At 34.7% G+C, this 17219-nt stretch overlaps 2 protein-coding genes across 6 annotated transcripts; both read left to right on the top strand.

The window, feature by feature from the left end:
* On the top strand, positions 1-2667 carry LOC115977458 (pentatricopeptide repeat-containing protein At3g62470, mitochondrial-like). Its single transcript, XM_031099312.1, has one exon. It carries the CDS (start codon positions 350-352, stop codon positions 2333-2335), a length of 1986 nt encoding a protein of 661 aa, XP_030955172.1. The 5' UTR covers positions 1-349; the 3' UTR covers positions 2336-2667.
* A 2864-nt stretch (positions 2668-5531) lies between these two features.
* Positions 5532-16663, top strand: LOC115977457 (sterol 3-beta-glucosyltransferase UGT80B1). Of its 5 annotated transcripts, none has more exons than XR_004088557.1 (16): positions 5532-5723; positions 6614-6685; positions 7078-7174; positions 7300-7448; positions 8116-8186; positions 8681-8762; positions 8946-9047; positions 9334-9389; positions 9960-10012; positions 11348-11377; positions 11676-11889; positions 12188-12403; positions 13985-14044; positions 14148-14192; positions 15847-16068; positions 16389-16663. XR_004088557.1 is itself a non-coding variant. In XM_031099309.1 (16 exons), the coding sequence occupies exons 1-16, from the start codon at positions 5634-5636 to the stop codon at positions 16443-16445; spliced, it is 1593 nt and encodes a 530-aa protein (XP_030955169.1). In that variant the 5' UTR covers positions 5532-5633; the 3' UTR covers positions 16446-16663. The 5 variants fall into 5 exon arrangements, 4 of the variants coding, with proteins under 4 accessions (XP_030955169.1, XP_030955167.1, XP_030955171.1 ...); XM_031099309.1 differs by having other exon boundaries at positions 9960-9994; positions 14153-14192; XM_031099307.1 differs by having other exon boundaries at positions 14153-14192.
* Positions 16664-17219: the final 556 nt, after the last annotated feature.

The raw sequence follows: 17219 nt of genomic DNA, 5'->3' as shown, positions 1-17219 counted from the left end.
TTTCTGTTCCTTCATTTTGGTCCCTCCTCAGATTTCTTTTTCCTCCTTTTCAGTTTTCACACTGCCGAATTCAAACAGCAATCCCAATCATCGCCACCTCCGCCAAAAGTATGCGGAGGCGATCGTGTCAATCTCGAGGTTGAGCTCCGGCGAGAGCTTCTCCACCAAGGAGCGCAAGGCCGAGCACATACCCAACATCGATTTGGAGCAGTGTGGCTTTGCATCAACAAGAAGAGCATAACAAGTCTCCATTCACAGTGCACACCATCTGTTCGACTAAAGTCCTCAACCAACACTTCCACTCTCAACTCTCAAATCCCATGTCTCATACATTGCGAGCGGCGACCCAATGGCTCTCTCTCTAAGAAAACCCATCAAAGTCTCTCTCTTTCTTACTCATTACTACCCTCGCTACTGCCTCAATCTCAATGGTCACCACTACTTCACCATTCAAAAACGATGTCTCAGAGAGCAAGTTCGACTTCCTAGTTGTAGCTTTATGTCCCTGTCTCCTATGCTTCATTCTCCTCCTCATTGTAGTCTCTATCATTCTCATTGTCAAGTTCCATTTCTTTTGCCAGACCCCACTTCACTCTCTAATATACAAGAAAGGTTGTTGATTCCCAGCTCTACAAGTTTTCATCTTGGAATTGTAAAACGATTGCCCATTATTGGTTCACGTGGAAAAATGTTGGTTGTAAACTCTAGGGTTATAAATTCTAAAATTTCAATAATGCCCATTATTGATTTACAAGGAAAGATGCTGGCTTTGAGTTATAGGGGGTTTGGTAGTGTCACAAATGGTTGTACTGATTCTGATGCTGATAATGAGAGTGGAGATGATGATAGTGGTGATGGGGATTGTAATGAAAGTGTTGGAGTTAAGTCGGGTGCAGACCCGAATGAGGTCGAGAGAGTATGCAAGTTGATTGATGAATTGTTTGCATTAGATAGGAACATGGAGGCGGTTCTCAATGAATGTGGGGTTGATTTGTCACATGATTTGGTTGTGGATGTGTTGGAACGGTTCAAACATGCTCGAAAACCGGCTTTTCGGTTCTTTTGTTGGGCAGGGCAGAACTCAGGGTTTGCTCATGATTCTAGGACTTATAATGCTATGATGAATATATTAGGGAAGACGAGACAGTTTGAGTCCATGGTATCAATGCTAGAAGAGATAGGCGAGAAAGGGCTTTTGACAATGGAAACTTTTATGATTGCGATTAAAGCTTTTGCTGCTGGGAAGGAAAGGAAGAAAGCTGTTGGAATATTTGAGTTGATGAAGAAGTATAAATTTAAAGTGGGTGTTGATACGATTAATTGCTTGCTTGACACTCTTGGGAGGGCAAAGCTTGGTAAAGAAGCGCAGACACTTTTTGAGAAGTTGAAAGATAGGTTTACACATAATTTGCAAACTTATACAGTACTGCTTAATGGTTGGTGCAGAGTGAAGAATTTGATGGAAGCAGGGAGGGTGTGGAATGAGATGATTGACAAGGGATTTAAGCCTGATATAGTTGCACATAATATTATGCTTGAAGGGTTGTTGAGGTGTAGGAAGAGGTCTGATGCGGTCAAGTTGTTTGAAGTCATGAAGGAGAAGGGTCCTTCACCCAATGTTCGGAGCTATACAATTTTGATTCGGGAATTATGCAAGCAAGCAAAGATGAGAGAAGCGGTTGAATATTTTGATGAAATGATTGAATCTGGATGCCAAGCAGATGCTGCAGTTTACACGTGTTTGATCACAGGGTTTGGTAACCAGAAGAATATGGACATGGTATATGGATTGCTGAAGGAGATGAACGAAAAAGGTTGCCCTCCTGATGGGCGCACGTACAACGCCTTGATTAAATTGATGACAAGTCGACGGATGCCTGATGATGCGGTGAGGATATATAAGAAGATGATTAACGATGGCATTGAACCATCAATCCACACTTATAACATGATAATGAAATCCTACTTTCAAACAAGAAACTACGAAATGGGTTGTGCAGTTTGGAATGAGATGATCCAGAAGGGTTGTTGCCCTGATGATAATTCCTATACAGTTTTCATTGGAGGGCTCATAAGTCAAGGTAGATCAGGAGAGGCTTGTAAATATTTGGAGCAAATGATAGAAAAAGGAATGAAAGCACCTCAACTCGATTACAACAAGTTTGCAGCTGATTTTTCCAGAGCTGGGAAACCAGACATACTTGTGGAGTTGGCTCAGAAGATGAAGTTTGCTGGTAAGTTTGAAGTCTCCAATGTTTTTGCGAGGTGGGCTGAGATGATGAAGAAAAGGGTTAAGAGAAGAGATCCTATTAAAACTAAAGCACAGTTCAGCTGAGTTTGTTGCTGACGGTGAATGAGGCTGTGGTTGTCAGAAGCTCTGTGCTCTCTGACTAAGTTCCACACTTAACTGGTGAACTTGTGGCATAATTTGTAGTTTATTATTGTGCTAGAGCTATCGTTTGGTTACTACATTTTTTTATTTTTATTTTTTAAATTTTAGGTGTTTTTATCTAACTAGTTTAATTATTATTTTTTAATGACATCCTTTTGGTTTGTCTAGATCTTTTATTGAATTTTGACCTTTAAACTGCATTCTCTGATTTTGTATGCGAAAGAACCTCTCGCAAAGCTTGTGGTAAAATTTATGTATAAAATGTTGTGCTTGTATCTCATTCTTATTCTCAGCATCTTTGTACGATATATCAAGCTTTCTGCTTGTTATGCTTAATCTTTTATAATTATTCTAGATGCTGCTGTAGTCATTTCCATATAAAATCAATATCCCAAATTTCAATATATCTCCTATTCAGAATTTGATTAGCTGAAATTTTCTAAAACCTGTACTAGAATTGTTAGGATCTAAGAGTTGATTCTATCAAGTCTTCCTTGGAATTTAATGTGCTCAGTTACCTTTATTTTCCAGTAGACAACAAGTTCATGCTCAGTAGCATACTATTCCGTTTCTTCACATGTCAAGGGTTTACAATTATCATTGTCTAAAATCTGAGACTGGCCATTGGTAAACTTGCTCTGTCATGTTGTGTGTTAGTATCTTTGGTTAGAGTACTGCTAGTGTGCGTGTCATCTTTTTTTTTTTTTTTGATGAACAAGAATTTTATTCACAAGACAAAACAAAGCTATAAAGAGGATACAACAGTCTCATCCTTAATGATAATCTCAAAACAGGGAGGGCCAAAACCAACATCAAAGGACCCAAGAACATTGTTCAAAAAGGACCAGTTAGCTAGAGAGTGAGCTGCTTTATTTGCCCCCCTAGGGATCCAGGTAACATGACAACTAGGAATAAGTGAAATTAAGTTGAGAATTTCACTGCAAATACCTCTAATTCTCCTGGGAACTTTTTTTCAGAAGGTGCTAGTGCATCGACATAGTCTTTGGAGTCACTCTCCACAATCATAGCAGCTGCTTCGATACTTTTAGCGAAGCTTAAGGCATATTTAATGGCTTCTACTTCTGCCTGATGAGGGAGGATGGAATATACTCTCTTAGCACAAGCAAATATCACTTCCCCTCTCCAATCTCTAGCAACAACTGCAATGGAAGAGTTATCATCCTTGAAAGCAGCATCAACATTTATCTTGATTGAATCTCTAGGTGGTTTCTTCCACCTTTGTACTGGCTTCGGCAATTGGAAGCCCGAATGGATAGCTATGGATAACGTGTCATTGATTTATTGAAAAAAAAAAGTGTGCATGGCATTGACATATGGAACAAATGAGAGTACTTTATTGACTATTTCACCCATGTCATCTTGTTAAAAGCAGATAAATGAATTTTCAAGTAGTACAGTCTTGTTAGGCTAATCTTTAAGAATCATATATTATGTGCATATGAAGTAAAATCACATCTCTTGAACCATATGGTATAAAAAAATATTACTCCTATCACAAACTTAGTACACTGGCCTTTTCTTGGTTTAACTAGTGACTGCAAGGATCATATCCTCTTCATAATTTCTTCTTTAAAGGCTCAACAGTTTGCTAAAGTATTTGAAACAATTATACACTAACAGAAATTCTTACAACGATTAGTTCCAGAGAAGGCAGGTAGAATCCTCTTATGGATGATAATAGTGACCCATTTCTCAAGCTCACAAGTTTATATAAAGCTCTCGTCCACAGGTCAATCAGTTGAAATTCATAATGTGTTTGCAAGACCCAAGTTTCCTCAGAATTCTACTTCTTTTGCATGGGGACATCCAGATGTGATTTAGAAGCTCAGTGTATGGTACTAGCCAATCAAGAATGGCTAAAGGCAATTCCATGTAGACACAAAATGCTTATCTTAAGAATTGCAGTGACAGAGTGAATGCTTGAATCCAACAAACTAAGAGTTCTTGGCAGAACAATGACACAGGCCGACAACATGTAGTGTCTCCACCCCTACAGCAAAGGTCATATTGGTCTGCTAGAGCTGATCACACTCAATCCAATTATTCAAAAGTTGGGTAGTTGAACGATGAAATCATCCCAAACCCCCCATTATGTTGATGTTGAGAGTAATGGGTGTTGATGAATTAATGATGATGAGTGATGACTCAGAGATTGTTTGTGATAGTAATGACCTCTCAATTATGACTCTGATTTAGATTCAAGTGAAATGAACTTATGAGACACTCAGAGGAAATGGATAAACTGCCTACCAGGAGATTAATTCACCATCAATGCAGTGGCACTGCCCAGCATGCCAAGGAAAGGGGGGGGGGGGGGGGTGGTTGTCCTGGAGCCATTGATTGGTTCATATGGTAAACTTTGTCCAATTCTTAAAGAAATTAGTTTGGTTTAGCAAAATTTGCCCTGGCGGGCATTGTGTAAAAGAGTTCTTTAAAGCTTTTTAGTAATATTTGACACCTATTTGGCAATTTTGTTGAAGGTATTTTTCTCCCCTCTTAAAGCTAAAAAGTGAAACAATTTTAAGTATGTAAAGTGGAGAATTCCAAGCTTTTAGTTTTTTATATGCACTATTTTATCCTTTAATAAAAACAAGATCTTATTTAACCATCCTTGGATTAGGCCATAGGCCAATTCATACAGTTTTAATATTACTTTCTAGATAGTTGACCCCCACAACAATTAATGAGGAGTTTCTATACTACTTATATAAAAATATATAATTTTTTTTTCTTTCAAATTAAAAATTATAAAAATTCAAATTATCATATAATTTAAGGGCAAAATATTATTTTGGTGTCTCAATTTTACCAAAAGTTTTTTTTAATCCCTAAACTTTAAAAAATATTTTTTTACTCTTAAACTTTGTAAAGAGTTTTTTAAATAATTTAGAGACAAAATTGAATTTTTTTTTTCAATAATTTAAGAACAAAAAATAAACTTTTAGTAAAGTTTAAGAACATAAAGAAAATTATTTTCAACAATTTAAGAATTAAAAAAAAAACTTTTCATTAGTTTAGGGTGAAAATAAATTTTTTAAAGTTAAAAAAAAAAAAAAATTAGGAAGCAAATAGTATTTTACCATAATCTTTAACACTAAAAAAAGAACTTTCCCAATTTTAAAAATTATGCAAAATCTTCATCGTTATGCACTTTTCGAAAATGGAAGTCCAAATTCAGAAGTCTCATATTAATCTGTAGCAAAAAGAAGCAAAAACAACAATGGAAGAAGAGATGGAGATGGAGGAAAGAAGCAAACCAATTGCTATCTTCATGGCCTTCGGTACTAAAGGCGACGTCTACCCCATCGCTGTAAGTCCCTCCGTTCTTTCTTTGCATTTCCTGTTTGGCTGCTCAGAAAATAATTATAGAAAAACGAAAGCAAAAGGGTACCCAGATTTCATTGTTTTGTGATTATCACTATGCAGTATACACAAGAATAGAAAATGTTATTCTTTCTTCAGTTTTCTCAGCAATTAAAAAATGAGCTTGATGTTAATTTTGTATTGGTTCTCTGGGAAGAAAATTACAAATGAGGAAGTGGGCACTGGCAAGAAAAGAAATTTACTTTCACTTTTCAAGTCAAAATATAGTCTTGGTCCCTTGAATTTAGCTTAGCTTATTAGAGATTTCAGTTCTTGAAGTTTAAAGTAACTAACATACTTTGGGTCCATTTGGTTAGGCGTTTGGGAAACTTAAAAAAGCATTTTGAAAACCCAAAACCCAAAAATCCATTTTGCAATAGCAACTCATCATAACTTTTTTTTATAAACGCATATTTTAAACTCAAAACACAGTTCAACAGCCTATACAAATGCACCCTTTAAAGTGATCGTTTTTAGTTACTAAAAAACTTAAAGTGATTGCTTTTAGTCGCTATGGAGTGATGACATGTCAGTTTTGAGTTTGGTCATGTCATCTCACGTCAGGGACTAAAATCACTTTTAAGCCTTTATTTTGATTTAAGAAATATTTGTTAATTAAAATAAAAAAAATTATTTCTTTTACTGAAAGAATAAAAGTTTTAAAGAATTCAGGCCCTTATTTTGGCTATGTATATGGAGTGATTTCTCTTTGAATTGCATCTAGATATTGTAATGGTGGTGCCATTTGTTACAGTTTCTTTACTTTATTTCCATTTTATATTTGAAATATGTTTTTTTGATTAACTGAATATTTTCTTTTTCATTTTTTGTTTCCAGGCCATTGCTGCTGCTTTTGCTTGTGACCAGAAACAATACAATGTGGTCCTAATAACTCATTCAGCACATGAGGTTTGTGCCAGGTTGCTTTTGAATTTTTGAATTTCCTACTTCATTAATTTTGAATGGCTTTATCATATTGCTGAGTTAATAATACTTTAATGGATCACCCGTTAGGGTGCAGCTTAGTAGTTGGAGGCTTGGGATGAACTGTAGACCCAGACGTCCTAGGTTTGATCCCCACTAGGAGTTCCCCTGGATTACCGATATCCAATTCTGGTGGGTGGGGTTGTCTTTTTGTGGTTTACTCCTCAGGTGTGGATCCAAAGGGCCCCTGCCTTGGTGACATTCTACGTCATATAAGGGAAAAAAAAAAAAAAAAACCTTAATGGGTCATAAATATTTTCACAATTAAATAAATTTTTTGAACAAAGCATGTTGATGTCATGATTCCTTGGTTGCAGAACTTAGGTCATCACTTGGCAGGAAAACATGTTGCCTATCATCCAATTTTATCACCACCGGTCCTTTCTACAGATCAGAACCATGAGACTACTACAGGTTTCGATTGTTGACTTTGGTCTCCTTGTTAGTTTAATACTATGGATGAGACTGGCTGTGGCTACAGCGACAAAAAAGTTTACATCTTTAAAGTAAAATTTTAATGAATTCCTTTGTCTTATCAGGGTCAGGCTTACTGGAGTTGTCATTCTTACTGCAAAAAAGAATGGTTACAAAAGAACATAGACGAGAATGCTATTCTCTAGTTCAAAGGATATTCGGATGTGGCCAAAGCTTGGATGGTGATTTTATTGTGATAAATTTCTTTGCATTGGTATTCTCTAATTGGAAAAAACCTTAAGTCAAAATAAAAATTTCACAAAAAGTTGCAGAAATGTTTTATGAAGATTAATATTGTGAGGCTGATGGAGATACCATCCAATTAGAGCCAATATACAATCAAGATACTTAATAAAACTGTAAAAGACTTTACTTTTGAATTTTTTAAGGAGATAAAACTACTTTCATGAAACTAATATTCTCATAAAAAGTTAAAAACTATTATAATTATTTATAAAAAATTGAAGAAACAGAATTATCTGCCCCTTTTAACTTTAACATTTATCTTTTTGCTATCGATAATTGATTGTTATGCAAACAGTCTTTCTGTCATGATAGGGATGGTGGGAGAGAGTAGCTTGGGTGTGATAAGTTATAGAAGATATGAGAAAATGTTATACTGCATGTCTTCATCTCTTTGTCTGTCTCCCCCCCACACCCCCCCCCCCTCTCCTCCCCCTAATAAAAGACATTAATTGAATATGGCATTCCGCAAGATAACAAATATAAGTCTCCTCTCTCGATTTCACTCCACATGTATGCGCACACACACACACACACACTAGACTTGTTGATTTGAAAAATGAATTTGAAATTCAACTGGTAGGTGAAGTTAAGTGATTGATACCTGAAAGATCTCCTTGCTTGATTTTATGATGCAGGAAGGGTGGAGCCTTGCGGAAACGTTTCGTGTCCGTTGCATTGTTGCTGCTCCATATGTTGTCCCTTACAGGTAATGGAAGAATCTCATATTCTTTTCATACAATTGAATGCTCTGTATAATGTATTAATATGTTTTCTGTTGTGTTGGCTAGCCTTAAATTGTTTTCCTTATTAATTAACATGGCTGTAGTCTCTCCTACATGACAAACTTAGATTTTACCCCATTTTGGTATTATAGGTTCTGACATCATGATGAGTGAAATTACTTTGTGGGAAAATTTGCTATCATGCTTTAAAAAGTACAATGATCTCAAGTATTCTGTGTCTGACTAGCACTTGTTTTCTCAATGTCCCTTCTCAACTTTCGTATCTACTATTTTTTGGTGAATCTGAATTCTGAACCACTTTCAGCATTTAGAGATTCTCTGGAACTTTTTGTATTTTCTTCCATCGTTTCATATTTTGTCACTCGTAAATACCATGTATTTTTCTCAGTCAATTTTCATGTGATATTTCCCGCAATTTTATGTGCCACATATTACTTTATTTATTTCTCCTGTGCAGTGCACCTTCATCATTTGAGCGCCACTTTAAAAAAGAACTTCCTCTTTTGTATAGATATCTGCAGGAAGCTACAACTAACAAGGTACTTATACACTGTTAGAAATACCAACTTTTTGTAAAATTTAGTTACGGATGTGCAATTTCATTGATGGTAATGGTATCACTAACAAGTAAACATATTTTCTGCTTCTCTTTTATTAAAATAGGTTGACAGTCACATTCATAAGTTGTATATGTAATGTTTATTGTACTTCTATGCACATAGGTCTGTTGGAAAGACGTGATTCATTGGATGTGGCCTCTTTTCACTGATAGTTGGGGATCTTGGAGATGTGATGATTTGAATCTGAGTCCTTGCCCTTTTACGGTTGGTGCTTTTAATACTTATATATATATATATATATATATATATATATATAAAGTTGGTGCATTCAGTCATTTATGAAACAAAATTTTTATTTGAAAAGTTTCATGAAACAGAATATAGCTGTATTTAAAAACGGAAAAGAAAAAGAAAAAAGAGATAAAGTAAACAAAGATAGATGGTTAAAGTGCCTAGTTGAAATGTTGTTGTACGCTTGTACTGTTTGGAGGTACATGGCTTCTCTGGCTTTCTGTTTAAACTCATCCAACTGCTTATTTCTTGAACTCAGGATCCAGTAACAGGTCTTCCCACATGGCATGATATGCCTTCATCTCCCCTATTATTGTAAGTCATGAGTTTCATACACTATCTGTGTGTGTGTGTGTGGGCGTGTGTGTATAAAAGAGATAAATTAAGAGAAAGGCTTAAATCAACATAATTAAGAGAAAGGAGATAAATTAAGAGAAAGGCTTAAATCAACATAATTAAGAGAAAGGCTTAAATCAACACAAGAAAAAAAGAAGCGTCTGTTTGTATATTCTTCTCAAGCATTAGTTGAAATTCTCAAGCCTTGTTGCTTGTGTATTCCATGGTGCTGGTTCATCCATTAGGTTTAAAATAAATTGTAGAAATTTAACACCTGTGAGTTAATGAGGCTATTTTTTTAATTGTTCTTTTCTTCTTTGATTTTGTTTTGCTACTAGATATGAGATAAAATATTTTTCATAAGCAAATGGACAGTACATTTAAACAAGTAAGAGTGTGCTAGTATGATGATTAATTTTCTCTTCATTGATGAGTATTTTTTGATGACATCCCTGTTTAACAAATTTCCCTCATCGTCATAATGAATTTACTTTGACTAGGAACATACTAATTCCAGTTTCTAATTTGTTCACTAATATTGTATTACAGGTATGGATTTAGCAAAGAAGTTGTTGAATGCCCTGGTATACTAATCTTTTTTGGTATATTATTTCAAAATTTTCATTCTTGAACTTTAAAAACTGTTAGTCTTTTGTTTCTCCTCAGTGCAAAGTGAAAAAGGTTGGTGAATGTCTGAAGTATGAACCTAGTAATTTTCTACTAAATATGAGAAAGCATGGGAACTTTTAGGGGTGAAGAGACAATTTCAGCCTTTTTGGGTTTAGTTTTAGGCATAGAATCATAAATTTTTATTTTTATTATTTATTCTTCAGATTATAGCTTTGGATTGACTGTTTGGGATAGGACAAATTAGAAACTTGCCTACAATTGCTTGATTGATGAGTTTTGATTTTTGAAAATTATGATTTTTGGATTTTAAAAGTGGTTAAGGTTCCAAATGTTGTGTCTGGGATACCTATCCATATGTATATGTATGGTGTCTGGGTTCAAAAGAATGAAGTTTGATGGCTATTGCAAAATTCTGGAAACTCTGAGCAGCATAAAATCAGGATTAAAGAGTTTCTAAAGTGTCATTTGAAGGACTATTTCAGGGCTAATTGTCATGTAATATATGTGGGCTTTAAGGATTTTGATAGTTAAGGGAAAGGGTTTAAAGGGAAGAAAGTGTCAGATCTGTCTGCTGTCAAGGAAGTACTGAAGAATGATGGGAACAGTAATAAAGAAAAAGCAGAAAAAGAAGGGAAAGAGAGGGAGGAAAATCACATAAGGGAATCCATGTCTTCTATGATCAACAATCAAATTCTCATCAATCAATTCTAATTTCCTTTGCACAAAAAAAGACTTAATTAGAAAGTTAAAGATTCCCCTGATTCTACAATCTAAAGAAAACCCAAATATAAAGCAAAATACTTACGACCTAATTAACTACCAAGGACAAGAAATGCTTCTTTCTTGATCTGAAGGTAATCGTCGTAGCATTTGGCTTGCAAAGGATGTAGTTTATATCTAATCATGCTATACATGCATCATCACTGTCCAACTTATTACTCTAATACATAGGAAAATAGCAATACATAGAAAGAAGTCAAAGAACAGCAAACATGTAATATTAAAGGAAAAAAATTTCTTCCTTTTAGTTTCGTAATACTCATTTATTGAAAAAGATTTAGTGAATGGTTAGAAGAAAGAATTTCAAATTTGTGCAAACCACATGCTGGGAGCCAGGGATAGCTTCCACCAATAGAGCATTGAATAACCTAAAAGGGCATTCTACGCATGAAGTCAAAATTATATCATGGTTTACCTACACTTCCCTTTTACTGCTATTTACAACCTTAAATCATTTCAGTTCTATCATAATCCAATATCTTATTAGTGAAGCATTTTTGCACTTCTGCTGGATAATGGATTTCTAGGCTGCCAAAGAGACCTCAAATGTTATCTTGGTACGTAAGAGTTTATCTAAAACTACAGCTAATACTAGCTTTCTGTGGTCAATAGTATGCATAGGATTGCATGATTTATTTATGATTGACAAAGAATATTTAAACTAAGTAGCCTTGTTTGGAGGTAGATTTTTCCCTTGACAAAGGACGTATAATGACGAGGCCATTTGCCATGTAGCAACAAGGTTGCCCCAGTTCTTTTTAAATAATATAATGTGCCCCATGATAGACAGATTCTTTCATTTGTCAAGTTTTCTTCGCCAATTTCATTACCATATTTATTTCACTACATTAACAGGTTATTGGCCTTCAAATGTCCGGGTTTGTGGCTTTTGGTTTCTGCCTATGGAGTGGCAGTTTTCTTGTAAGGAGTGCAGTGAAATCTCAGCGCTTGTTTCTTCAGGGAATCTGCAGAGAAAAGATGAACTATGTTCAGCTCATATTGATTTACACACTTTTCTGAAGACTGTGTCAACGCCACCAATTTTTGTTGGGCTGAGCTCTGTTGGAAGGCAAGTTCTTTATATGTGTATTTTTTTTGTTCTCAACTTCTTTTAAATGCCTCCATAAAGTTTATTTACCAGAGCTCCTCTGTTAAAATTGTTAGTTGGGTCAAAATATATCATTATCTGATTATAGGAGGTATAGCTTTTAAATTATTGTTGCTCCTGTTTGAATGGACTAGTTCCATATATATTGATGCATATAGGTCTTGCACTGCCACCATTTTATTACCATAGTACTGATATGTTGATGTTTTCATTAGCCCCATTTACTTTCTTGAACTGAGTTTGCCTTTTTTGTCTGCAGCATGGGCTTTCTAAAAAATCCCCAAGCATTTCTTTATGTACTTCGAACTGTTATAGAGATCACAAGTTATAGATTTATCCTCTTCACAGCTGGCTTTGAAGCTTTAGATGCAGCTGTCCATATGATTGCTGCAGAAGCATCATCGTGTTCAAGTCAAACACAGCTCAGTGAAGATTGCATCTCTCTCTTTAACAGTCGGCTCTTTTGCTTCACTGGGTATGTTTCTTCAAATATTAGGAAACTTGTTGGAAGAAGATGACTACTGTTAATAGAAAGTTATCAGATTCAAAAGATAATTGCAATCTATCAATTTATGCATTTTATTTGATATCAAACACATAACTGGCACACACTATAGTGCCAATGGCTTTTCGGACAAATGGCACTTCCACCTCCCATGATGGGTTGGGAGGTGAAGGTGGAGGTTCGAGTCCCCTCGCGTGTGAGTATTTACTGAGGGAAAAAAAATGTGCACTCTAGGATTGCATAGACAATTAGAAAAAAGGGGATTTCAGCTATTTTTCCTGAGCACTTGCCAATACTTGCAGAAAGCTGCTCATCATCTGCTAATGATTTTCCAAGCTACTTCAAGCAAGTTGTCCTATAATGGGTATATGGATAGGTTAGATAATAATTTGAGTGTTTTTTTTTTTTTTATTGTTCTTGTGTTGTAGGGTTTAACTAATGTTTTTAATATTTATATGCTAAGTTATAGAATGTTATAGGAGTATTTTCATGGTATTTCTTGATATATATGTATCCTACACCTGTGGACACTTGGTGCCACTTGGTAAGGTAACACTGGTATGTCTTATCTTCATTGCTGGAACCTTTTAATCAGGTCAATATCCTGCTATGTAATAATGATTGAGCACTCATTCAAAAGCATAAGCGGTTACAATTATATATAGCTCTCAAAGAGAGGGGAGAGATATTATCATTTTTTTTCATTGAGTAAATGGCATTGTGCTGTTATCAAGTTAATTATGTGCCTGAAATTATTGTAGGAAGTAGAGCTTTAGCTGAAAAGATATTTAGCGTTTTGAGGGTTTGGCAAATTATAGTAAATAGTGCTTTAAAGCTCTGGATTTATGAATAGTAAATTGTAAAGCTTTTTCCTAAAAACTCAAAATTTCAGTTTTTCCATGTAAAGCTTTGGAGGAGCTTAAAACTCTTTTGTAGAGCTTACCAGACACTAGCATTTTTGTTTATTTATTATTTTTCTTAAAGAGCTTTTTAGCTCTATCAGCTCTCTAAGGCTCTGCTTAAGGCAAGCCAGACAGAACCTAGAAATTATTTTTGCAAGTTGCATTAACTGTTTCATCGTACAGTGAAAATGTGTATTCTACGCTCTAATTATATAACCTAAGTACATCTGCATAAATGCACATGCAGATGGAACTTCTTAAATGGTGCCATTTGCAATATGTAAAAATGTAAATCTATTATAATTAAAATTAAATTCACCAGGTTGAGTAGATAATTCAGAGCCTGTAAACTAATATTTAATTTAATTATGTTGTCATTAGTAAAATAGGTCCACATGCAAAACATGTGCTCTAACACTAGTTTTTTGAAAAAGCAATTCACTCAAATAGTATCATGGGCATGAAGTTTGTCACCATATTATAATATGATGCTCTAACACTAGTTTTGCTGAATCTAGTTGATTACTTTTGGCATTATATCATAGATAGTGTACACATCAATATACAATGCTGTACCTTTTAGGGAATCTTATAATTGTGATTGAGTTGGTTCTAATCATTGTTTTCAATCTTCTTATAATGTCAATAGTTCCGTGCCATACAAGTGGCTGTTTCCAAAATGTTTGGTTGCAATTCATCATGGGGGCAGGTAGGAATATTCCATTGTGAGTCATATTGACATTATGCATCTTATTGAAATATGCAATAGTCAAGTTACTCAGTTGGCTTTTTGTTGTTTCTCCTTGTGTAAGATTAGTGGAACTACTGCTGCTGCATTACATGCAGGAATCCCACAGGTTAGATGTAAATCTAAACACTTTGCTGTTTTGTTGTCACTATTGTTAATGTTTGTTCACATGGTTTAGCCATTAAAACTTATATATAATGACTGCATTTCTTGCAATAATGGACATGAAAAGATAGGATAGCCATATCTTGAGAAGTATCAAATGGTACTAGAGATACATGCTATTTATGGGTCCTCTTGGAATCATCATTATATGATTATTATTCCCAAAACTCATGACATGATTAAGAGTAGATAGTCTTTGAACATGATCTAATGTGGGAAGTATGAGGAAATATTTATTTTAATTTACTTTTATTTAATTTTGCAAGTTAGTTGTATTTTTATTGGTCGATTTTAGTTTATTTTAGGTCCTAGTAGTTAATTAAGTTATTAGTATTATATTTATTAGAGTTGATTTTATTTTTTATAATTCAATGATGGGATCTCCCGTCATGTAGAGTTGGATACTTAGACTTCCTTGGTCAAATAGAATTAGGGTTTCCTATGTCAGTCAATATTAGGGTTTAGTCGTCTATATAAGAATAGTGCTGTACTCCTTTGGAGATAGATTATTTTGATGATGAATCAAATTTCTCTTGATTTTCTCCCAATGGTTTGGTGTTGATTCCTAGATGTTCTCTTTTTCTTGGTGTTGACTCTAAGTAGGCCTAGGTGTTGACTCCTAGGTTACCTATCCTTCATTTTTCTTTTCTTCTATTTTTGTATTGCATCATCATTTTGGTTATGTCCTTCATCAATTGGTCCTTCACTTTCTTTGCCACTGGTTATGTCTTGAACATGCAGGGTTCATTTTTTTGGATTTCATTTCTTAGTTGGTGTCACTTTGGGTTCTTTGCGTTTTTTTTATTTTTATTTTTTTTATATCCAGTTCAGTTGACTTGGTGAAACTTGATATCCAAAATTGGGTGTGTTGCAACCTTACAAAGATATGTATTGAGAAATTCCCTTAACCCCCCAAAAATTCCCAAAAATTGTCAATTTTGTTAAACCCTGCAAATTTGGAAAGCATATAGGAAATTTATTATAACCAAGAGGTTGCTAACTCTGGTGGGTTAAGAGAAGTCGTCAAAATTTTTGATACAAATTCTTGCCATCTTCTAGCCCTTTGGAACCCTGAAGAATTGACAAATTCCTTTTCATTTCATAGGAACGCATTCAAAATTTCTCACTTCAAAAAGGATAATCGAAAGCTGCCTTTAAGTACTTCATTGACATAGTTTTAGTGATATATTGCATGCACAACCAGAAGATTTGTAACTTATATCTCTTTACCAGGCAAAGAGAGATCCTAATTGTACTTGACCTAGTGCTCAGGTGTTTTGGCCTATTGTGGGCCAACAATGGTAATGTAAGTGGGGTCCTCTAAATAAGAATAGTGACCTCTGTTTTTTCTTCAACCCCCCAGATTACACAAGCATTTTGTGTGTGCTTGTGTACATGTATTATGTATTTCATAGCATAGATACTACATCAGCAAGTTTTGTTAACTTAATATCCATGTTCAACCTCTTGATGTTTAACTGGGCAATGCAAATTGCGATTGGATTGTTCCTTTGTAAAAATATTGTTTCATTGTGCTTCACTTTTGGTACATTAAGCTCTCTCTCTCTCTCTCTCTCACTTGTAATATTGTTTGACAGGTAGTATGTCCATTTATGCTAGATCAGTTCTATTGGGCTGAGAGGATGTTTTGGCTTGGAGTTGCGCCAGAACCACTGAAAAGAGATCAGTTGCTTCCTGATCAGAACGATGACATGAGCATCCGTGAAGCTGCAAATGTACTATCAAGGGCAATAAATGATGCATTATCTCCTAAAGTGAAAGCATGTGCAATAGAACTTGCTGAAAGGATTTCTCTAGAGGTAATACCTAACTTCAATTATGTGGGTGCATTTGTTGGTGATATTTCTGAAACATTCGAGTGTCTCTTACATATGTATTCATTTCTAATTGTTTACAATATTATTCTCTGCTGTGACAACGTTTAACTTACAGGATAAAACTTGTAAAAGAGCTCTATACACAACTTTTTTTTTTTTTTTTTGAGGGTGGGGTGGAGAATAACGTAGGTCCCTAATCTATATGCTTCTAAAGACTCTTGTTCTTTTGAAGCACATACAAACATCTGACAGCAAAATGGATACACATATAGCAAAACTGACATTTGTGAGACTTATTTCAGAATGGAGTCTTGGAGGCTGTGAAGACCCTCAAGGAAGAGCTGGGCTGTCCAGATTAAGAATTTAAGATAATCAAGAAATTCCTACTTCTTAGACTTTTCTCTTTGTAACCTGGTCTTTTTCCATCATATTGGTAACCTTTCATTTCCTCCTCTCTCTCTCTCTTTTCTTTTCTTTTTATTTTTTTATTTAATTTTTTTCAGCTTTTCCTTGTTTTGGCTGTTGAATATACCCAGTCCACAAAAAAAATAAAATAAAATAAAATTCAGAGGGTTTACGGAATTAACACATCTCTTAGAAACTAAGAAATTAGTGAGACATTATTATTGTTATGATTATTATAAATGGTACCCTTACTATTGTTGTCACTTCGACTATGCTTACCAGCCAACTGTGGAGTGTCAAATATATAGTTTTAAAGGGTGAAAAACTATATATTTGATAATTAGATAGATATAACTTACAACAGTTGGGGAAGTGAGATTTGAACCTTGGTTTTTCTAAGAAAGGAGAGCAAGCTATACCATTGAGATATAAAGGCTCTTGGCAAAAAGAATTGTTGAGTTGAAATATATAAATCATATTTTTTTTAAAACCTTGCACGAAATGTGAGAAGGTTGCAATCTTTTAGCATGATAAATTCTCAAATAAAATTTAGCCTGCTCTTACTTTGTTCAGCATCGAAGGAATTAAAAATGATCTCTTGTGTTAGTTGCATCTTGTGTTAGTTGCATGTAGTAGTCTGTGTGACCAACCATTTGGTGTCATGTGTTGTTTTTCCTTATTATTTTTTAATAAATTAGTCCAAGTCAGATAATCTGATTCTGATGCTA

The sequence above is a fragment of the Quercus lobata genome, chromosome 2 (assembly GCF_001633185.2).
Source record: "Quercus lobata isolate SW786 chromosome 2, ValleyOak3.0 Primary Assembly, whole genome shotgun sequence".
Lineage (NCBI taxonomy): Eukaryota > Viridiplantae > Streptophyta > Magnoliopsida > Fagales > Fagaceae > Quercus > Quercus lobata.
Note: the sequence above shows the minus strand (reverse complement) of the source record. Positions and strands in the feature narration are given on the sequence as shown.